At 34.9% G+C, this 23,024-nt stretch overlaps 3 protein-coding genes across 5 annotated transcripts; all 3 read right to left on the bottom strand.

The window, feature by feature from the left end:
* Positions 1 to 345: 345 nt before the first annotated feature.
* Positions 346 to 4,109, bottom strand: LOC112695530 (probable prefoldin subunit 4). 2 transcript variants are annotated; one of them, XM_025747893.3, is made up of 4 exons: positions 3,625 to 4,109; positions 2,034 to 2,129; positions 1,819 to 1,929; positions 346 to 778 (listed from the first exon to the last, which is right to left on the bottom strand). In XM_025747893.3, the coding sequence occupies exons 2-4, from the start codon at positions 2,040 to 2,042 to the stop codon at positions 518 to 520; spliced, it is 381 nt and encodes a 126-aa protein (XP_025603678.1). In that variant the 5' UTR covers positions 2,043 to 2,129; positions 3,625 to 4,109; the 3' UTR covers positions 346 to 517. The 2 variants fall into 2 exon arrangements, with proteins under 2 accessions (XP_025603678.1, XP_025603679.1); XM_025747894.3 differs by having other exon boundaries at positions 2,034 to 2,109; positions 3,625 to 4,088.
* Positions 4,110 to 7,391: 3,282 nt separating this feature from the next.
* LOC112695529 (PWWP domain-containing protein 1) lies at positions 7,392 to 13,065 on the bottom strand. The gene is made up of 2 exons (XM_025747890.3): positions 11,433 to 13,065; positions 7,392 to 10,170 (listed from the first exon to the last, which is right to left on the bottom strand). Exons 1-2 carry the CDS (start codon positions 12,574 to 12,576, stop codon positions 7,859 to 7,861), a joined length of 3,456 nt encoding a protein of 1,151 aa, XP_025603675.1. The 5' UTR covers positions 12,577 to 13,065; the 3' UTR covers positions 7,392 to 7,858.
* A 430-nt stretch (positions 13,066 to 13,495) lies between these two features.
* Positions 13,496 to 21,139, bottom strand: LOC112695528 (acyl-CoA-binding domain-containing protein 4). 2 transcript variants are annotated; one of them, XM_025747887.3, is made up of 18 exons: positions 20,799 to 21,139; positions 20,199 to 20,269; positions 19,899 to 19,962; positions 19,735 to 19,806; positions 18,969 to 19,163; positions 18,770 to 18,847; positions 18,479 to 18,574; positions 18,300 to 18,366; positions 17,895 to 17,956; positions 17,537 to 17,676; positions 16,974 to 17,100; positions 16,779 to 16,893; positions 16,132 to 16,220; positions 15,948 to 16,031; positions 15,683 to 15,865; positions 15,040 to 15,180; positions 14,711 to 14,770; positions 13,496 to 14,271 (listed from the first exon to the last, which is right to left on the bottom strand). In XM_025747887.3, exons 1-18 carry the CDS (start codon positions 20,955 to 20,957, stop codon positions 14,089 to 14,091), a joined length of 1,986 nt encoding a protein of 661 aa, XP_025603672.1. In that variant the 5' UTR covers positions 20,958 to 21,139; the 3' UTR covers positions 13,496 to 14,088. The 2 variants fall into 2 exon arrangements, with proteins under 2 accessions (XP_025603672.1, XP_025603674.1); XM_025747889.3 differs by having other exon boundaries at positions 20,199 to 20,259; positions 20,799 to 21,076.
* Between the last annotated feature and the right edge of the window lie 1,885 nt (positions 21,140 to 23,024).

Raw genomic sequence — 23,024 nt, 5'->3', positions numbered from 1 at the left:
ATTAGACAAAACTAACCCAATCTTTTGATAATTATGATGTTAATGGAAGAGTTCAAGTCCAATTGTTGAACATATCAATCAACTGAATTACTGACATGAAACGACAACTTATATTTGTCTGAAAAACGTACCAGTCAATGCTCGACACAATTATTTTATTTTATTTTATTTTATTTTTCTAAATGACAGCCACTTCTATCTCAACAAGATTTAAGAGTAATGCAACTAAAACACATGCTGCTCTCGCTGTTACTTATCCAAAGTGAGAGATTTTTTATAGTCATATTCAACAAAGGGGATTAAAAATTTTCTTTAGGATCAACTAGAGAAGAAAATGACAGAGAATAATGAAACCAAAAACATGTAGAGAAAGAGGTCCATTTCCAACAGAGTTCAAGCAAGAAAATACTCTAAACATGAAATGAAATAAAACATGGGACAATCTGATTGAAAAACTCTCAAAAGTCCAATAGAGTTCAAATCAACCCAAAAAGACCTATGAACAAGAAGAAGGCTACTAATCCTCCTCGAGATTGATCGAGTCCTTGAACTTCCCATACAAAATCTTCTTCAGTTCAGCCATCTGAGCAACCACAGATTGTTTCTCCTCGTCAAGCTTTGTCAGTTTCTGGCTTGTCACCTCTTTCATGTTTTCTATCCTATTCTCGACTTCATCCTTTGGCACATGTGCAAAGACCTCACCTATTTGAAACCGAACCACATCTTCATCTGTGAGAATCAACTCATTGCTCGCATCTTCCAAATTCTCATTTGTTTCCTGTAGAAGAAATCATCCCGTTGCATTTGTATCACAACATCAAAAACATGCCAACCAGGGGATTGCCTTTGCAAGAAGGTTGTATGGCTACAAAAATCAAACTAGGACAGGACTTGCAGAACAGAGGAGTTTATAAATTCCATATCTGATATACACAGTGTCACAACCAGTCGTCCACATACTTAATTTTAGAGGATATATAATGTAATAAGATTGAATATATTTTTCCTCTCTACCATGTCATATAATCTAATCGATTACTTAGGACTCTGTTGCTCTCAGTTTTGCATATTGGACAAACCGGCATGTTAGCCAATTGTTAATGAGTTTCAGGGGTAGGCAAAATGTTAAACCATTTCTCTTTTTTCTCTTTATTCAATTAGGCGCCTAGTTCTCCATAAAACTCATCACTAATGTATTCTCTGCAAGAGTGTACATTATCCAGGGATAGTATTGAATGTCGATATTGATACTGATCAATCCATTTAGGTTTCGTATCTACTACGTCACTCATAACATTCTTGCCAAATGAAAACCAACACACTCGCAAGTAAACTGCATTTTGCCCATAATTACACTCCACCAGTACCCTTAGATGTTCCATTTTGGTAGAGTAAAAAACTATTCTGGCCGAGGAAATATTAGGTTGCCTACATACTGGTTCTTACTTTGGGTGGATTGATCAAGTGGAAGAATCTTTTAGGAATACAGTTATTAGTCATTCAGGGACCATTTTTGTGAGCAAATTAATCAATCTTTAAAGATCAAAATTATGGTTTATTCTGCAAAGTCCTAGCTCCTAACTTATAATAGTGATGATTAAGGAATAAACTAAAACCCGGCCCTGTTACTAAACAAGTAAATCAATGCATATCCTATGATTTCTTTTGTTCTTTCAATCCATTTCTATCATCAAGTTATAAACTATAAGGATGCATTTGAGTGCTTATTCTACTCATATACTAATAACTAAACTTAAAACGGAGCTAAATAAACAAAAATAAAAAAGAAAAATGAAAAGAAACAAAAAATATGGTTACCTTGGCGATTCTGATCTCATCCTCGAGCTCATGAAAGCGATTGTTCAATCTTCCGAACTTATTGATGTTCTGCTGGTCCTCCCACGTCACTTCCGTGTCGGATCCTCCTTCCTTCAATGCCGAAAAATGGAATATCATAAATTAGGAGGGAAAATAATAGAAAGAAGATTGCGATTCCAAGGAACATTGATTCGAAGCTAGGGATTTTTTATTACCTGCTGCATGCTAATGACTCAATTTAGGGTTTCCTGATTCCGATCACAGTATGAGTTTCAGTACCACTGGGAACTACTGTTGACAACTCTCGTTAACTAAATTGGAGTGAAGATATATTAAACACAAAAATGAGATACTTTTTTTTAGTTAATTAAATGTTTATAACAGTAATAAACAAAAGATTAATCGAGTATATTAGTATGTAATCGTTCATTTTTGCTTGCTTTTGTTTAAAATCTCCAGAAACTAAAAAGTAACATCAATAAAAGATCAAAAAAAGAAAAACACAATATTGAAGAAGTTCATTTGATAAAAAGTTATATGTTATACTTCATATCCAAACTGGGGTGGGCATGCTTTAGATTTTTAAAAGTCCAAACTACATCCACTTTAAAACTAGTATTTTGGTTCATGAAACCAAACTGGAACCGGATTAAAAAAGGAAATCGGTTCTAAATCGGTTTGGAAAAATAAAAACCAGTTTTAAACCGGTTTTAATATTCAAATCCGTTTTTATATTCAAACCGGTTTTAAATCCGGTTTTTTTTGGAAATCCAGTTTTAAAACTAGTTTTTAGAAATCCAATTTTCAAACCATATTTTTTTTTAAAAGTAAAATTAATACTAAAGTTTTTTTAAACTGTATAGGTTCATTATAACTAGGATTTGGTTCTTTATCATAGTTATCCAAACCGAACCGGTAATTGATCCGGTCATACGACTGGATTACTGGGTCACTAGTTCAACCGATGGGTTGCTAATTCATCCGGTTGACCCGGTCATAATAAAATAAAAATATAAAATTATAAAAATAAAATTAAAATCAAAAGTTAAAACTTAAAAGGTATGTCTTCATAAATATATTAATAACAATCAAATATCAATTATTAGACATAACAAATTATGCCAAAAAAATAATAACTAGTCAATAGTGCAAAATACTTCTTCAATTTAAAAGAACAAGAAAAACAAAAATAACACAATTAGTAAATCAAATTCAAGAGGTGATCTGAAAGTCGGCATCTATATCTTCATAAAACAAATTTGAAGCTTGACCAACATTTCCTTCATTTTGATTTGCATCTATATCTACATTTGTGTATCTTTCACAAATCAATACCAAAAATAATTCATAATAACACAAACAGAAAGTATAGGACAACAGTTTAACTGAACAATTGCAGAGAGCATGAACCTCATTTTCAACAACAAATTCAACTATAATAATTTTTAGCAACAAATGATTTATCTCGAGATGATTTACAGATTTACAACAAAAATTTAGAAAAGTGATATTTCAGCAGGACAACAATAGATTCAATCTTCAATGATGATAACAAGTAACAAATTCAACATGATTTACAGATTTACAACAACAACAAAAAATTAATTAAGTGATTATTCAGCAAAACAACAATTATTTTCGGCAACGAACAAAGTTAAGCTAAGTGATTATTTTGGCAGTCAACAGCAAATTCAAGGTTCATAATAATCACTAACAAATTTTAGCAACACATTCAACTTTCAGCAACAAAATCAAAGTACAGTGATACAGCAACAAAATTGAAACAGAAAGAACAGGGGGACTCACCAAATCGGGTTGCGCCAAGGAAGCTGATGGCGAAGGAGAAGCTGACGGCAAGGTTCGAAGCAAGAAGACGACAACGAAGACCAGCCCACCGGGATCTGTTGCCTCTGCTACCGGCGACGAAGAGCGCAGGGAAGGGAGAGATCGAGACCAGGTGCGAGACAGAGACCGTGAGATGCAAGAAAACGACGACCACCACCACCCGAGGGACCAGATGTGGTTCCGTCTGCTTCTGCCGCCGGCGAAGCGAGCGCAGCGAAGGGAGAGCTTGACCTGACGAGAGCTTGACAGACTGGAGACGAGAGGTGAGAGTCGGAGATGAGACAAGCTGACGAGAGCTTGAGCTCGTGTGAGAGAATGACGAGAAAGAGAGTCGAGAGAGGAGATAGCGTTGGGGGCCGGGGGTGATCTCAGCAATTAGGGATTCAGAGAGGGAAAGGGGGAAAACCGGAAAAGAGGGGGAGGGGGATGGAACGACGCCGTTCATTGAAAAAAAAAAAGACCCGGCCCGGGTCAAATAAACCGGTCGGATCACCGATTTTGCTAAAAACCGGCCAGGTAAATCCGGGTTCCGGCAGATTTGATGCATGATCGGTCCAATAAGTAGTTCGGTTCGATCAGATGACTGGGTGACTTGATTTCTGGTGAAATTGACCAAATCGAACCGGGTTTAATAATTATATTCTTTATAAATCTAATGATAAATAACTAATCTATAATTTTATATAACATTTAATCATTCTCAAAATATCAAAAGGATGCTATCAGAAAATCTTCCTACGACAACAACTACAAAATATCAAAAGATACCAACGAAATCATTAAACAACTAAAATCTTTGAAAAAAATATATTTGCAAATAACAAAAGTTAAAAGTAAAATATTTTCATGCCAAATCTTTTTTAGTTAAAACTGGAATGTGACAATTGGAAACCATGAAAAATGACAATGTATTTAAGAACTAGAGTTTACAATATGATATACATTAGCCAGATATGAATTTAAATAGCCCTCTAAGTACAAACAAAATCAACTATTACCTCAAGGATAGGATAGCACATAAGTTCACGCAAAAATTCTACAAGAAAATATGCAGTAGCTATGTTTGCAGCACCTTCTTCAAAATGGAACCGTATTCTTCATTTCTTTTCAAATGAAAACAGATTTCAAATAAACCATAAACCGCAAGCAACTTCATATATAGTGCGCAATAAGTTTAAAATGATCAATGAACATCTTACAGACACCATGATGCCATCATATATAATCAAACAAAATTTTCAATGGTTCCTGTTCTAGTGTTTTACAAAAAAAATTTCGTAGTGCTAAGATTAAGATCTCTAAATAGAGGAGCAAAAACCTCATCAAGTGAACTGAAATTATCAGCTATATAAGTGGGACCCTCAATTTGCTGAAAAGTTTCACATTTGTTCTGCAGTCATAATTCTTCTATATATTTACCAGCACCATCAACAAATTATCAATACAGTTGAAGAAGAGAAAGCAGAAGACCAAGAGGGAAGAGGCTGTGTTATGTGTGTGTGAATTGGACTCAGTTTTTTCTTTTTTGGTCTTAAATGGGATTTGAACTCGGGTGCAGCTTATAAAAAGCATATAAATATGTCATTTGTGCTACGCCTTCGCTGCTACTCAAAGTCTCAAATCATGAATTTTTGCAAGTTTGGATCATAATTTGGATCTATATCTATATTCGAATTTGAATTATTTAAATAGTTGGATTAAAAAATCAAACCATAAAATAGATATAATTTGGTTTGGATCTTTTTATTTAAAATTGTTTTTTTTAAAATGGTTTGAAAAATCCAAAATCTGAAATATTCTTTTGTACAGCCCTACCAACTAGTATGCTATTGTTTTGAATTTCTATAAAACATATAAAATTGACATTTTAAATATTTGAAATACTTTTAACAATGGTCTGTTTTTTTTTGGGTGGGGGTTGTTCAAGCCATTAGTACTGTAAAATTATTTAGGATTTTAAAGAAATGGCTTGCTTTTATAGAAATTCCAAACCTTTAGAGCTATAAAATCACTTACGGCCTCAAATTCTAAAAAATTAAAGTATATTTTTCGTTTCTAAATGTTTTTGAAAAATTTTAAAAATATTTTTAACGTCTTATTTGTTTTAATATTGTATCTAACCTTTCAAATATATTTTAATTTTAATTGTATTCTCTGTTAATAGTGATATAACAATTGAATGTTGATGTGTCACAAACACATGGCAACTATTGGCTAAAGACACATCAGCATAGAATTACGATGTTATATGTTATTTCACCCAGGAATATAATTAAAATTTATTGAAATATTAGGGGTAAAATTAAAACTAAATATTAAAGATAAAATAAAAAAAGTAAATTTTTAGAAAAAAAATATTTATTATGCAAATTTTTTTTTCTAATAAAAATCACATTGACAATATCTTTAAAATATATAATTCTAATATAATAATATCTTTTATTAAAATTAAAAATTATTACTTGTTAGTAAATTATATAAAAATATATTTTTGAAATATATCATTTTTATTATATAAAAATAACTTGAATACTTTTAAACATGTATAGAGTGGATGAAAAATATTAATGTCTAATGTCTGTATAGTCAATCATATTTATAATGAGGTAATGTCCAAAATGATCTTTAAAATTTTCAACATGTTTTAATTTGATCCCTAACTTTTTAAAATGGTCAAATAAATCTTCCAAGTTATAAAACGTTAAGTTCTACTAGTCTTTTTAACAACTGACGTCTAAAAAGTGCTGATATAAACGGTCAACTATCAATTTTATGGGGCCACGACTATGGTGGTTTTCAATGTGGTGGCTATAAATGCCTATACATTGACTTATCAATCTAACAATGACACATGGTATGATATTTTTTTGTAAGGGTTATGTTAAATAATTAATAATTTTTTTTAAACAACATAAACAACCGAATTTAAAATTAATCCAATTCAAATAAAATATATTATACCTCAAATTACTCATTTAAATCTTAATATTAGAATAATTACTACACACTTAGTAAATTGAACATTCGATATATCTATTGTTCACATTGTTTAATATTTTCATTGTCTAGTTATAATTTTTCTTTTTGTAATTAATAATTTTAAATTTTACTAGACTAATATTGAAATTTAATTAATAACAGTAATAGACCATTTTTTATTGTTAAGAAATATAATAAAAGGTTTAATTTTTTTCTTTTATTTATAGACCCATGAATATATCATTATTTATTAATAGAACTGTAATTTTTCATTTTGTAGTTATAATTTTTCATTTTGTATGATTAAAAATTTCAACATCGGATCATTTGTGAAGTCCATAATTACCATAACCACCAAAACTTGTGGGCACCATAAACTACACCATTTTATGGACGGTTAAAACTTAAAACAAAAATAATATCATATAATATAAAAATATAACATTATATTAATAATTTCACTCTTAAATATATTTTTTAAAACATGAACTGAACCCGGGTCAAAAATCACAGCTAAAAAAAAATAAACCCAAACTCAACAAAACAATGAAAATGTATTTCTAGTCCGGACTGAGTTTCAGAGAAGGGCTGAATCTTAAACAGCCCTACCTCCCTCTTCTCCCCGCCAACTTGAAGAATCCACATGCTGAGCAATATATGAACGGACTTGATGGATGTCTAACAATCTTATAGTTGAATAACACTAACAGGTCTAGTTTGTCAAGTGAGGTTGCAGAGTTACACCGTCATTTAAGCATAATAATAGCATTGCAAATAAGAAAAAAGGCGTCATACAATCGTCATGTCAAACACAACGAGAAGGACAGGGTGGGTAGGCAACACGAGTACATGAACATCTATATGCTGTTAGCGTTGTGATATAAACAAAATAACCTCAACCCTCCCAAATGATTTAGAAAAGTAAGAAAGCAAACAAAAAAGGAATCAAGTACTAAGACGGCTAATCTAAGAACAAGAAGATGCTACTTTCAATATGAGCGCATTTACAATTTAGAGCCCCTCAAAAACACCTCGCAAGTAAAACCAATCTTGGACAGCTCTTGGGCACCAACTTGGACTTCGCTAGTCCTCATTTCCATGGAGGAATGTTGTATTGTATTGTATTCTTTGCATTAACATGTCATCCACAATCCGATTCGCCCGAATTTTGCGGCATTGGCTATGGCTTAACGTTGAATATTGTAGCATTTTTGTTTCAAAGAGGATGGTAAGGCACATAGCCTAATAAACCGGTCACGTTAGTCACAACATCGCTGCACCTCGTCAAGAGGCTAATCATCTGCTGCGATATATCAACTGTTGTAGCAGGTGCCGGTGCGGTGTTGTTTATAAAATTGGAAGTATTTCTGGGGTCCTTTGCCAATTCAGAATTATTCAAATTATGTTGGGGGGTTTTCATAAACTGAGTAGTAGCAGGGGGAGTGGGCAATAGAGGTGGTTGAGACGAGACCTTTTTACTATTAAAATCCATGGTTGGTCCAGCACCATCAGCAAAACTAGCATTGTTGATGTTGTTTCTATTACTTGTCACTAATTGCTCTCCCCTACTACTTTCCTCCCCACCTAACATGAATTTTACACGTGGGTTTCCTTTACTACTACCTCCATTACCGGATACCTGCCCTGACTCCTCTCCAGTTGGTTTCTTCAGGCAGGACTTGAGCTGGATTACTGGCTGTGGAAGAGGTTGCTGCTGTGCCTGAGATGATATTGATGCTGGACGATGAACCACTGATGGATCCTTGACCCGAGGTATTTCATCGGCACCATCGTCTGCCCTAGCTTTCGCAGCTTCAGAGACTTCAGGAGCAGAATCCCCATATTCCCGGAGAAAGCACCTCACACCCACATTTCCAAATAACGATTGGTTTGCCACAGAATATTTATAGGCAGCTTGAGCATCAGCCTTATGCAGAAATACAACACGGCATGTTGAGGACTTCCAAAATACACGGAAACCTGATTGATCCATTGGGCCAAAGCGGGCAAACCTTGCCTTCAACTCTGCAACAGACGGAAGAGATGTTTGTGGAGGAAACTTCATCACCAGTATGGTGGGCTCGACTGCCTTAGCAGGACGCTCCACTTTTCTGGCAAAATCTGATTTCGCTACCTTGGCTGGAGCCTGGGGTATGGATTCTTTTACTTCTCGTCGGGTTTCAGAAGTTTTCTGACTGGCCACTCCCTTCTCTGCAGCTAGTGTCTTTAAATGTTTGATTTTCTTCAACCTCTTTGCAGCAATTTCCTCCTGACGATCAGAGGGGCCCCTTTTCCGCCCAGATTTTGTAGGATCATCAGACCGAACAATTTGTTTTACAGGTTTTACAGGTGGTGAGGCTCTGACATGATCGTCAGGGCTGACAGATGCCCCAGCACTCAAAGAAGACTTAGAAGCACGAGCTTCAGGAGCTTCATTCTCTGCTGGTGGTGATAAAATCAAGCTTTTCTGGTAAACAAGAGACCTGAACCGCAAAAAGAACTGTCGAACAGCCGCAGGGATCTTTCTTTCGGCACCGTGAAAAGGATCCAAAGCAAGAGCTTGCAAATCACCCAAAAGTTGTGGCAATTCGAAACTATCTCCTGTGGTATCTATGGGGGGCAAATTGTTGGTACTATCACCTATCTGCATCTGTTCCTGAAAATCCTCTCTCTTAGTCACAATTGGGACAGATTTTCCAGAAGTAGAATGCTTCTCCAAGTATCCTGACGTAGGTTTTAAGTTGACATCCTTTTTCTTTTTCTTCTTTTTCTCCCCAATAGCAGAGGTCTTCAAGTCATCAGCAGGTCGCTTATGACCTTTCAGCTTCTTTGCTTTACCAACTTCGAGATGCTTTGCTCCAGCTGTCAAACTCGCATTATTTTCACTTTTAACTTGATGTGTACCATTTCCTCCATCTGCAAGAGTCGGAATACCTTTCTCTTTTTGCTGATGATCTTCACTTTGTCCCAACAGTTCTACATTCCCATCATGTTTGACCTCAACATGAATTTGGCTCCCCAGATGACAATTCTGAGATTTTTCATCAACTGTGCTTGGCAATACCATGTCTCCCGACCTACCCATGCTTTTACTCGAAATATTTTCTTGTTCAAGGTTGTGTGCCACTCCTTCAGAAGATCCCTTCATCTTGTCAAGATGAGACTTTGGATCTGATGAAATGACTTGGGATGCAAGAGAAACCCCATCTGTTTGGGCCTGACTTATCACAGCTTCTTTGGCATCTGAAGTTACAATTGCACCATCATGGCTAAACAATCCTGTGCCTTCTCGCTTCTCTAAATTATGAGGCACTGGAGGCAAAGCTGGAGCCCTTTTCTGCAACACATAACGACCGGCTACATCAGGTGTTTCTTCAGTGTATGCCAACTGCGGAGAGTTACTTGAATCATCCCGCCGCTTAAAAAGGTACCTATCCTTTTTAGAAGTGTCCTTAACTTTCACAGATTTGCCAGTGGTCTTCCCACCACCCAGAGCTTCTGCTATCACCATTGGACCACTTAAAGGAGCTGCAGAAAAGAACAAAAAGCCATAAATAAAAGAAGACATCGTACCACTCACATATGAGATGGATACAAACTTGATAGGCAAAACCAGTATGATATTTTATGCATCGACATGTATATAATATGAAGGAGATAAATTACAATAACCAATCATGTAAATATAACTTGAAGTCAAATTAAAAAACCTGCAAAATGCAATCATCCACATTACCATGATGTTAGGTAGAAAAATAGGAAGATGTAACTTTTGCAAGGATGCCAAAAAATTTTAATCATATTAAGAATATTCTCTGATCCCAAGACAGTTGCATCAAAGTGATAAAGGACAACAAAGGCAACCAAATACGATCAACAGTTTGGATCAGGTGACACCATTAAACTATATAAAAACCATATTAAATAAAACCTTGTAGAGTCACTGAGTGAGGTATAGCATAATAGTCTCCAAGAGTCTCTTCTTCCTTCATCCCCTTTAGTTGGACTATATTCTATTCCTCTCCATTTTCCCTTGGAAGTCTCACAAGGTCAAAATACCTCGCTTTTGTGAGAATTTTCATCATCCTTTTAATGTCATCTAGAGGAGCTACCAACTGTCCCAAATGCATTCTTCATAAATCTCTGCCTTGGGCATTCACTCATCCACCTCAATTTTCTTCCTAACTTTATCATCCCTATAATGGGGTGTATCAAGTACCATAAATGGTCATATGATCTATATTTTACGATTATACAACTAAATAGATCTATAAAAATATTAAAATTAAAAAATTAAATTCTCATCTTTTATAGTTTCTCGTACTTATCCAACAAACACAACAACTACTGAGCATACATATCATAATAACTCAAAACGTTTATCATAGTTAACCTTTGGCCTCTACTACCAATTGCAAAAGTTTCAACCAAACTAAAAATTAATACACAATTTAAGGAACTCAATAATGCACAAACACTCATGGCTTCAATTCAGAGTCTAGTTCAAATCTATTATATAAGGAGAAGGACGATGACCCCAGATTTCTACCTCTGAACCACACTACTTCTATAGTCTACAGACATAGATCCACAAGGAAATTCTCGTCAATTTCATGTCAATAGTGAGCACAAGTGATATCTGAAGCTAATTAAAATCTTAGATACATCTTGTGAAATAACACTTGCTCATTGTCCAAGAAAATCTTCACATATGCAATTTTTCACAAGCACAAACATGTAAGTTCCATAACTATAAGAAATAAACATGATTAAATCAGTAAGACATATACCTCTAGGAGGCTGCCTCCCGGACTGATCAGTTTTATTACTCTGAGAATGAGAAGGGCGCAATGGCTGCACTCCAAAAGCCTGAGCATAAGTCTCATCATATTGTTCAAACACTGCCTTCCGATAAGCAAAAACCGTAGCCTTGTTCTTAGAGAAGCCAATGCTCTCTTGCTCACCATCACAAGGAGCCAGGGCCAACTGCTTCACGAAAGCCAGAGTGTCGCTAGGCTTGAAACTATTCCTTGCCTTCCTAATCTGACTAGTGGAATACACCCCTCCTGGCTCATAATCAGGCACGTCAACAGAAAAGTACCCTTGAACATTCGTGGGGAGAAAATTATCAGTGTTCCTACACCTACAAGCCAAACCAAGAGCACGTCTTCTACTGGCTTCATCGACGGCCTCTTCCACAGCCTTAATGAATGTTCTAGAATATGTCTGCTGCGATTTCTCTGCGAAATTTTCATCAAATGGGATAAGTTCGGCGGGTTCAAACCACCCATAACTGCTATCCCCGAAGAAAGCCACCAGCACATGGCCTTCCCTCTTGGTTCGACGAACTGTGGGGGACGCAAATGCTTCATTGAATATGTGCCCAGGCCACCATGGGTGAGATTTCACCTTTCCCCAAACCATGTCACCAACTTCAAAACCAAACCCTAAATCCCTGGAGGCTCCACCTCTTGCTCTGCCATTTCCCTCGGCAGCTACGAACTCATCGAATTCCGATAGAAGAGACTTGCTATCTGAACCAGGAAACTTCGCGTCTGATTCAGGCTGAACATGACGATTATGCCTATATATTTGACTGGGAAACGATTCATTTTCGTCACCAATTTTATGATTTGGATCATCAAATCGAACAACGGTTGATGCGTCACCTGCGCGTACGCCATCTTCCTCCGAAGAAACCCTAACCCTAATATCTTCGGTCGAACCAGCCGCTACTTCCTCAGATTTGGCATTCTGCGAAACCCTATCATCGAGCTCAGTCACCGCCTGAGCTCCCGAACCGAGCTCCGACAGAGCACCGTTAGCTCCCTCGGCGGTGGAACACTTGTCATCGGGTTTCCCGTCGCGGGGCTCCGTAACAGCAGGATTCTCTTCCTTGGAATCAGGTGCGTGAAATTCGGAACCGTCGCTCATGACTGGTATTGTCGAAGGAAAATAGACGATTCTGGAGATACCGTAGGAGCACAAGGATATTTAAGGGTTCTTCCACTCGATACCCAGTAAGTGTTCCATTTCTACAGCCTCATTGGGAAAGGCGCGAGCTTGTTGATTGTCATAAAACCCTAAAGGGACACTGCGGGGGAGAGAGAGAGTGCGAGAGAGGATATGCGATTGGACTGCGACAAACGCCGGGATCGTGATTTGCGTTTTCTTTCAAAAAAAAAATCTTATTATCTACTTTGGAGACTAAAAAAAGGTTAAAATTGTATATATTGTATATATTATGAGAACGTGGACGCTTCCGGATTACAGTTTTTTCATCTTGGACGGTTGTAATTAACGTGGGGCATTACATGTCTTTCTAATGTTGAAGCCACGTCACGTTATCATTTCAAAGTCGTAATCGGACATACCCTTTCTCTTATCATAGGATCCATTCCCAACCAGGATTAATTAAAAAAAATGGGAATCCATTCCCATCAATCCATAATCCACACTTTAGTTTAATGCAACCAAGATATATATAAATCAGCTCCATGGTAAACATAAAGGGGGGGGGGGGTTTATTCTTATTATTGTTGTGATTGTGGTTATAAACAATTAAGCACTATTTTTACAATTGGAATCTTGTTTATACTTCGAGTTATTTTAAAATTTTGTTATTATCTTCGTCGTAGATCCTCTTTCACAACCTAATTATCTGCAAAATTTGCATATTGCAATCGTATTTCAGTATTTCTTCAAAATCCTAGAAAGTGGCTTTAAAATTTCAGAGGAGAAATAGATACTGAAAGCACTAATTATAGAGAAATTGATTACATTCCGATCACACACAGAGAACTACTCCTTTTTTTTTTGCCATTACACAATAGCTTTAACCAAACTTGGAGTCTTGATCGAACTAGAATTCTATTATATTAAGGCAAATAGCGTACAGCTCTTGCAAAAGAAAAGAATTTCTATACTTTCATTACATAATGCAATTAACTTTAAATACAATCTTCGGTAAAAATGGCGACAAAAGATAACATTCACTCTACCAAAACTGTCAACCAATACTATCATGATGATAGTATTGGTAAACAGAAGCTAAAAGCTATTTACATCACACTAGAAAGGAACTGAAATGATACACAAATATGAAAATAAAATTGGCTAAACGAAACCAAAACATAAATTTTTCTATTCAGTTGAGATAAATGGTACGCCTCCTGTCTGATAATATAGGTCATTTTTTATCCAACAACATAAGTCGTTGGATTAGTTTAAAGATGTGTTTTTTCAACTTATGCCTCTATTTATTAACTCAATTTGTCTTAAATAATATAGAATATGTGCATTAAGCATTTAATTCAGGGTGAGAAAGAAAAATTCCATGGTTAATTTAGCTAAATATTTTCAACTTTTTTTTTTTGGTGTTTTCTTAACATGGGTGTTCTGTCAAAACTTTGACCTATATTTTTTGGATAGAGGGAGTATTAAAGTTTAGACATCATCTTCTCTCTGGTTAGGTGGAGGTGCAAGCCAACCCCACACACCTGAGCCCTGTCTCTTCTTTGCGTTCAGGGCAGCTTGTTCCGATGCGGCTTTCTGCCGCTGTAGGAGTTCGAGCTCTCTCTGTAAGGTTCCAATGGTTTGGAGCTTCTGACTTAATTCTGCAACCTCCACCTGCAATATCAAACAAATGATCTTCCTAGATTACAAGGGGGGAAAAATCAACTTTGTTATTCTGAAGGAGCCAAATGGCACATTCTGTAAGAGCCTCAAATAGATGGAAGGTGCTGGTAGACATGGTTCATGCCATTCCAACACCTAATTGGTCATGTAGCTAAAATATCATTTCATTTGTGTCATTAGCAATTATACAGCCACTTGAAAGCAAGTATTGAAAAGAACTTTAAAAGAAAAAGTTTGAAAATCTGATTCTTATTACATGGATGAATTGTTATTGTTCATTTCTTACTCTATGGATAGCTTCATGATCAGATGAATGATGCTGATGGCCTATGTGTAACCTGTATTTTTACTTCAATCCTCGATGGAAAACTAGATCTAACATATAATCTCAGAAAAACTGAAAGCTAGAAAGGAGATCTCTAATTCATACCTCAAGTTTGAAACACCTAGACTGCTCAGCAGCAAGTTGACCACGTACTGATTGGAGCTCCTATATTATTATTGCAGAAAGTGAGAGGATCATTAAGAGACTACGCAATTCATCATGAAGAATACAAAGCATTCAAGTTATATATATAGACCTAATTGTATTCTACTGAAATCCCAACCAACTACCCAAGTAATCCAAAAGAGTGAGAGGCAAAAGAAAGCAGTTTACACACCTGACTTGAAGCTCTGTAACCAAACAGAGCAATGTAATAGTTTACACACCTGACTAATTCCAAAATTTAGTAGAGATATCAACTATAAAACATATACCGTGTATAGCTCAGAGTTACGAGTCTCTGCATCTGCCAACTCTTGCTTTAGCTGAAGAGCATTTAGTCTCTCTTTGCTTAGTGATTGTTCCAACTCATGTTTCTCGGTCTTTAGGACCAATATAAGATCACCTTTGGGTTTCTGTATGACACCCAAAATAAGAAGTTTGAAGCCAGTGACTGACATGAATTAAAATGAAATGGAAACTAATACAGGATAAAATTTATGCATGGGACTTAAACGATTTGTTGCAGGTATAGTTAGGGGAGTGATAAGTTGCAAGTACTAGGAAGATGATAAGTGTTCAATCCTCTTTTTCTTTTTTTTTTCTTTTTTCTTGTTGGGGGTGGGAGATTTGTGTTCTATCAAAAGCGATTGAAAATTACATTCAGTGTTTCAATGGCAGAAGAGAACATAAAGTGAAAGAGAAGAAAATGCCGTTTCCATATCCAGGTCACTGAGCCAATTCATGGAACCAATAAATAGATCTCTTGCTAAATGTTAACTAAAGCACTATGAACTGATATTTTTTCTAAAATAAATAAGTATCCACCTAGTTCATAAATAATTTCAGACACAATTGCTGGGATAAGAGCCTTTCTAAAATCATACAGAAGTGTACATGCTATGTAATAATACTTACTGCTGGATCATGATTATCCATGACAATTTCCCTAATTTTCCCTTCTTGGCTAGCTTCCAATTCAGATTCGACTTCTGGGGCAGCCTTTGTGGCATTTTGGGTAGCAGAAACACTCTCTGGAATGGAATTTTTAATTATTTTGCGTTGCAAGGTTGACTTGTGGCTTGGTTTAAGAACGTAGACCTGTATGCAGAAACCCCAATCAAATGAGGGAGAAAGATAAAACAAAGGCAAACGAAGAACAAATGGCAATCGTTCTCTTTACTTCATTGTTGTAGTGTCCATTATATCCTCCAAAAGACACTAGTACATCTTCACCATTGTAGGAGGTTACAATCAAACTTAAGCCCTGCATTGAAAAATGTCAACTGCATCAAGCAAATGGCATAGGTTTCAAGCTAGGTTTCATGGCACATGCAACCTTTTTAAAATATATAGATAAAGTGTACCTCACTCGCAACTGGAATAGGCCTTTCAACAGAAGTTAACACTGACCAAGCCAGTGTAGACATATTCAACACAACTGTCTCTGAGACACCTGCAGCATGAGATGCAATATAACTTGAAATGGGATATATGGCAACAGCTAGACAGGATAAACAATATCCTCAAGTTTAGAAAAACATTGCAACCCCATTTTCCTTAACTTATAGGTGACACAGGACGATGAGCATTGTGAAACTTTGAAGTTCAACAATATTTAAAACGAAAAGGGGGTAGGGAGAGTTTTCCAAAAGCACCTCTATCAACTTGAGCCTTGCACCATACTAAATCATTAACAGTACACAACTTATTTTTCTACAATTTTAGGAGAAAGAGATATTATCGAGTACACCGAAGCTTCTGACAATCAACAAAGGTTTCTGATATGCATTTTGTTAAGGGGGGAAAAAATACAACCAACTTCAGTTAGCAATAGTATCAGTATTAAAACCAAGATGGTTTGGTCTAACCTACCCTACAACATGGACATGTAAGCTCCAAGAGTTCAAATACTACTTACTCAAGATATCAAGAAATATTTTACATGTCATTAAGTCTTGGCTAGGTTTGCCATTAACTACATCAAGCATTTTATGCAGTAAAAAAGGCATACCACTTTTAGTATCACCACCACCAACAATGAACCAATACTCCCCTATTGCCACACCAGCATGTCCAGCTCGTGGTGTTGGTATTACACCCAGTTGTGTGGGTCGAGACCATTCCATCTGTAGAGTTTACGCAAACAATAAGATGGAGATGATTTTCTAGTTCACGTACAGCATAGCAGAAGAAGTGATGGCCTTACAGTTTGCAAGTCGAGAACATGTAAATCGTTGTAGCAAGTTGTATGTGAAGCCCCACCAAAGATAAGCAAGTATCGCTCAACATGTATAGCAGCAGTATGATCAGACCTTGGAGAAGGAGGTGTTCCACTGCCAATTACAACTAGTTAGCACCAAACATAAACACATTTCTTTTACATTTCCCCCTCTTGATATTGGTACCAAAAGAAAATTGCATTTTCATCACTGGAATTAATAACATAAGACACCGATCACGTATCAAAACCAGATTATGGCTTTTATGAAACTTCAATATGCTTTTATGAAAAATTTTCTGTTTTCTAAAACCATTGAATAACCTCATCTAGGAAAACCTTATTTTTTGGGGGGCCGTACAAAAGAAGAAATTATTATGCAGATGAAAAAGAAATACTTGGGACAGAATAATTAGTTATTTTACACGGCCAAATTCCTGAAGAAAACAACATCAACCTCCCCACCCCCAGAATCCAAACACCCCCCCTCCCAAAAAAAAAAAAAAAAAAAAAAAGAGGAAAAAGAAGAGTTTCGTCAGAAAACTTCTTACATGGCATCAATGTCACCCCATGTCATGGTCTCCAGGTCAAGAATATACAGATCATTTAAAAGAGTCCCCTTTGCATCTTGTCCACCAAAAATTACTAAGCTTGTTCCAACAAGGTTAGCTGATTGCCCTCCACGTGACACCTAGGAAACCAACATGATAAAAGGGCACTTAACAAGCCGTTATTGAATTTTTATAAAAATAGAGGGACATTCATTGCTAAAACTCACAAATTTATTTTTCTATTTTGTTAGAGTCTTAGAGAAATGCCGATGTGAAATGTCACATACTTCTAGTACAAGTTCTGAGATTTTACAAGGATTCTTAGGATAAAAACTATAAAAGAATAAGGGATACATACTGGAGCTTTGCCAGAAGTCTTCAAAGTTGACCAAGTTGAAGTTTGTATATCAAACATTTTCACTGTCGAAATAATAAATGTCAATATTAATAGTAATACAGATACTTACTTGCAACCATGATATAAAAGGCAACAACAACAAAAAATAGAGAAGTAGGACAATATTCACAAAATAGTGGAGAACATCATAATGGACATACCAAATTAAATAAAGTATGTATGTGACACTGGCATGCTTTTAGTTTATTAAAATAAAGAGAAACCATAAATTTATAAAGGATCCTTGTCTGGCTACTTAAATCCAAATGATACTTTCATCTATTTATGCTACGCTATGCACAGAAACAAAGTCAGCCGCAAGAATGACAGTGCATTAAAACATGAACACTGTAATTAATAGTATACCTTGGATAAATTCAGAAGGGTCCTTTGAATGCCCAGCAACCGAAAGAAGCTTGTTACCCCATGGAATCTGCAGTGAAAATGTATTACGTGACCAAAATCCAAAATATTCTACAAGCAGTTAACAGCAAACAAGTTGAACATAGCAGTTGATTATGCAGAGGTTTATGTTCAATACAAACCAAAGAATTGCCAGCACAGCGTGTTGAAATTGATGAAGACTCTACTTCAGCCTTAGCATTAATCTTTGACCAAGTCCAACTTCTCAAATCCAGAACCTGAATTTGTTTCCAAGGAGATGAAAGTAAACAACAAATGATATAGGCATATAGCCAACTTAAGCAGAGATTAACAAAGTTTAGTTATCAAATCACAACGTATAGAAAATAGTTAACCAAAAATGGTGGTTTCAATAACCTCAAGACATACTTTCACTTAAAAATGCATAACTTCATGCAGTATATAATGCTTACGTGAAGGTCACCAAGGTAACGGCCATTGTGGTTTCCACCATATATGTACAATTTATCTTGCACGACCGCTGCTCCATGCTAAACATGTAAATACACTTGCTTTAGGGGAGAAACTAATAAAAAAGAAAATAATGAAACGAAAATAGAAACAAGTTAAAGATAATGAACATTATAATTGTAACCTTTTGCAAGAGCATACCTCATATCGGGGCCTAGGACGCTGACCGGATATTTGTGGTGCGATCCATTGATCATAGACTCCAACCGGAACAATGCTCTCCATGACGACATCTTTATCTTGTGTTCCAACTTGATTTCCATTTTCAGTGGAAATAGTCTTTGTCTCTGGATAAGAATTTCCATTCTCTCTTACGAGTTCAATTTTGGAATCGTGCTGTTATACGAGTAAGACAAGATTGGAAAGCACAAAAGAAAAATTAAAAGAAAAAGAAGTTACAATGTTGATAACAGCAAAATATGCAGAAGAATATAGAGGAAAATGCTCTTATTATAATTTGGCAGACATAACTTCAAGTCGACATGTCTCCTAGACTAAATTTATTCAAACAATTTAGTCCTAAATTCTAAATTCCATATCCTTAAATTTATACCTAGATTAAAATGAGAGACTAAAATATCTGAGTTGCATAATTGCATGTGTGCCTTGTAGGTGAAAGGTAGTAAAACAACAATGTCATAATAACATAAATTATCTCAAATTCTATTCATCAAACAAAATATTTCTTACTCATTTGACCATGAACACAGGCCAAATTTTGACTGCACAATAACAAAGTAGCTTTTAAGTTTTTATTTTCATTGTTTTTTCAATGACAAACTTATTCTAAATTTACCTGAATATAACAGAATAACATGACAAATTAACAATTAAAGTTTATTGCAGGCAATGGCATAAGCAGAGATGAAAGTTATTTCTGTCAAAAATGATAAAAAAAATGGCTCACATTCATTTGCACATCTATAACAGGTTCTACAACAGAGCTTGATGCTCTTGAATACCAACCAGGGTCTTCTTCCTACACAATGAAAAAAAATAACAGCAAAAGTAATCAGGTAACATTCTGCATTTTACCATTAATCATTGGCTAAATAAAATTATTTCATTAACCTCCAATATTTTCACAAAAAGACGCATGGCTTCTGTGGAAGACATGTTTCCAAGCTGGTTCCAACTGCATCAATAATTACTTCCTTTAACAACATTCTCCACAATTTTATCAAGAAAAATAAAAGTAATGCATGAAGCAAGTATAACATCAACCTAAGCACTACTAACTTAAAGAACACAAAACTCCAAAGAGAATATGCCTGGATAAGCACAGTAAATTCAGATTCGCACATATACAAGTTTCACGGAGAGAGTTTATCAACACAATAGCATAGAGAGCATAGATATTAGCAGACAAACCTTGCCCATTTGCTATGCTCCACAATTTTCCAGGTACTGGGTTCTGGAATGTTACATGGTCCTACAGTAGCCTGACATAACAAATTAAGCATGGATCCATTGAATTAAGCAACAAATTAATGAAACCTTTTTTTCCCACAGAAATATCGACAAAATGGGCCTAAAAATTAAGTCGAAAGCTACAATAATAGGAGAAGAGTCACTAATAATCTAAAATTTCATTGTGGCAAATTGGCAATCCTTTTTGTTCCAATTATGAATCTCTTGGTCTCGTAAAGTATTAGCATCACAGACATAAGCAAATTAACAATAACAACCAAGGTGAGTCAAAAGAATCCGAAAATGCAATTCTGCTTGAATCAAAAATCGAAAAAACTCTGAGAAGCTTTATAGATTATAGATTATATATATAAAGCGAATCTGTCATCAGCCACAATAAAAACACTATCGAATCTTTATAACAGGAAAAATAAATCTAATTGATTCGGCAGGAGGAAAGAAAATCAGCAAGGACAATGTGGATCGAAGCACAATGAAGCAAAGTAGGAACGAATCAAAGAACTGAAAAGCAGATCTATGGGAGAAAAGGGGAAATTGAACCTGGTTATACAAGCTGTAGAGGAGAAGAGCGGTGGACTTGGCGAACTTGGAGGTGAGAGCTTTGGTTGGAGAGTTTGATCCCTCAAACCCAACATACGACGCCGCAGAATAGAATTTATCTGGATATTGCAGACTCGAGCTTCCTCTCATCATTGCCATCTGATTCTTCAATTTACAACTACAATCAATTAAGCTGCTGCTGCTTCTTCTTCGCGGGAGGGACGGACGTGCTGTTTTATTTTATCACTTTTTTTTTTTTTTTGCCTCTGCTCTTCACTTCGTCGCAGATCCACTGTATTAGCATTATCGCCCCTATTGTTTTGAAATTTACACACTGCCCCGACCTCTCTTTTTCTCTGTAAACTGTTGCCTGTTGGATTTACAGCTTCCAAAAACTAAGAAAGGCTTCCGCTGTAACTTTTGGGCAGAAAAAAAAGCCTCCTTGGCTTCTCTCAATATAGTAGGTTTCGATTTGGGCCGGGAAGCTCAAGCCCACATTTGTAAATTGTAATCTCTCTCTCGCCTTTATTTTCCCACAATTCCACAATGCGGGCAGGCCGAAGACAACGATATTTGCTTTGCCGCATTGGAGGGAATGTATCTTCGACAGCCAAGGGCATAGATTGAGTTAGTTACATCTCTGTTAGGAACATAGAATAGGAAAACGGATTGTGGGTCTGGGTGGGTTGGGTGTTAGGGGGAGGGAAGGGATCATGGGCTAGCCCAAGGTGTCAAAAACTCAAGATGCAAAAACAATCATGACCAAAAAAAAAAACATAGAGAAGCTCACGACCAAAAAGTGGAGAAGCTGGATTTCTTATTGTTGCTAATATATGCACCGTCAGTGTTTGGCTGTTTCAAATGTCGTTTGTATTGAATTTAAGTTAAATATTCATCTGATTTGAATATTAATTTTATTTGTGATGTGTTTTTGGATTGGATTTTTTTTAGAAAATCTAATCTAATTTCGAGATGTTTAGATTAGATTAGATTTACAATTTTATAAATTAAAAAATAAATAAATATACATAATAAATTTATAACATTAAATTTTAAATAATTAACAATATCATAATAAATTTTAATAGTATCTTAAAAATAATAATAACATAATAATAAAAATAAAATTATAAATTATTTAAAATAAATAAATAAATCTCATTTTAAATTCATAAAATATTCAATAAATAATAATAATAATAATAATAATAATAATAATAATAATAATAATAATAATAAAACATGAATAACATAAAAATTTATAATCAATTAAATATATTATAAATAAAATTTTAAATATAATAATAATATTATAATACATTGTGCGATTTAAATTGGATTGAATCGATTTTGAGAAATAAATAAGAAATCTGATCCCCATCCAATCTATACGATTTACCAAAAGTAGAATCCAATTAAATCTAAATTAATGCGGTTTTAATTAATTTTCGGTTTGAATTGAATTGAATGCATGATTTCATTTAGATTGGTTTGAATTTATTGAATACCTTATATACCGTGCATGGCTTATTTTGTTTCGAGAAATGACTGCTTTTAACATTTTTTCTTCTATATTTCTCACTTTTAGGTAAGTTACATGATGATTTTTAGGGTACTTAAGGCTATGTTCGGAAGAGAAATTGAAATAGAGAGACAATAATTGGAAGACAGAGATTGAGAGATAGAGACTAAATTAAATCTCTATATTGTGTTTAGTATAGGACTAAGTTATGTTTCAATATCATATTTATCTAAGATAAATATGACACTAACGAATATATTAAAATTTGAAAGTAAAATAAAAATATTTTTAAAAAGAAATATTATTAAAATTTCAGTATTTATTATTAGAAATTTCAGTTATTGTGTTTTCACTTTCTAGAAATATTGAAGGAACTGAAATTGTGTCTCAGAAACTGAAATTTTAGTTTCAGCCTCTAATTACCAAACATAATATGTAATCTTAGTCTCTCAATCTTAGTCCCAAAAAATAAAACAACCTAAAGATAGTCTTTAATTGCTAAAAGAAATTTAATATTTAATTTAAAATATAAATATTAATAAATTTTAAATGTTTAAAATTTATTAAAAAAATAAATTAGACAAAAATTAAATACCAAATAAAAGATACCATAAAATTGGCCAAATTAGATAGTAATATAACTTTAAGTAGGTTGAAAATAAAAATAAAAAGACTAGGACTAACATTTTTAGGGTAAAAGAAAG

Source organism: Arachis hypogaea, chromosome 6 (assembly GCF_003086295.3).
Source record: "Arachis hypogaea cultivar Tifrunner chromosome 6, arahy.Tifrunner.gnm2.J5K5, whole genome shotgun sequence".
Classification (NCBI taxonomy): domain Eukaryota; kingdom Viridiplantae; phylum Streptophyta; class Magnoliopsida; order Fabales; family Fabaceae; genus Arachis; species Arachis hypogaea.
This window is presented reverse-complemented; position numbering and strand designations above follow the sequence as displayed.

Excerpts from the sequence above, each read along its gene's own strand:
- LOC112695530 (XM_025747893.3), bottom strand. Across the intron at positions 779-1,818 it reads ATGAGATCAGAATCGCCAAG|GAAACAAATGAGAATTTGGA; the intron begins GTAACCATATTT and ends TTTCTTCTACAG.
- LOC112695529 (XM_025747890.3), bottom strand. The coding sequence starts at position 12,576 with ATGAGCGACGGTTCCGAATTTCACGCACCTGATTCCAAGGAAGAGAAT. Across the intron at positions 10,171-11,432 it reads CGGGAGGCAGCCTCCTAGAG|CTCCTTTAAGTGGTCCAATG; the intron begins GTATATGTCTTA and ends TCTTTTCTGCAG.
- LOC112695528 (XM_025747887.3), bottom strand. The coding sequence starts at position 20,957 with ATGGCAATGATGAGAGGAAGCTCGAGTCTGCAATATCCAGATAAATTC. Across the intron at positions 18,848-18,968 it reads GTCCTAGGCCCCGATATGAG|CATGGAGCAGCGGTCGTGCA; the intron begins GTATGCTCTTGC and ends TTACATGTTTAG. Across the intron at positions 16,894-16,973 it reads ATGTTCTCGACTTGCAAACT|ATGGAATGGTCTCGACCCAC; the intron begins GTAAGGCCATCA and ends TAAACTCTACAG.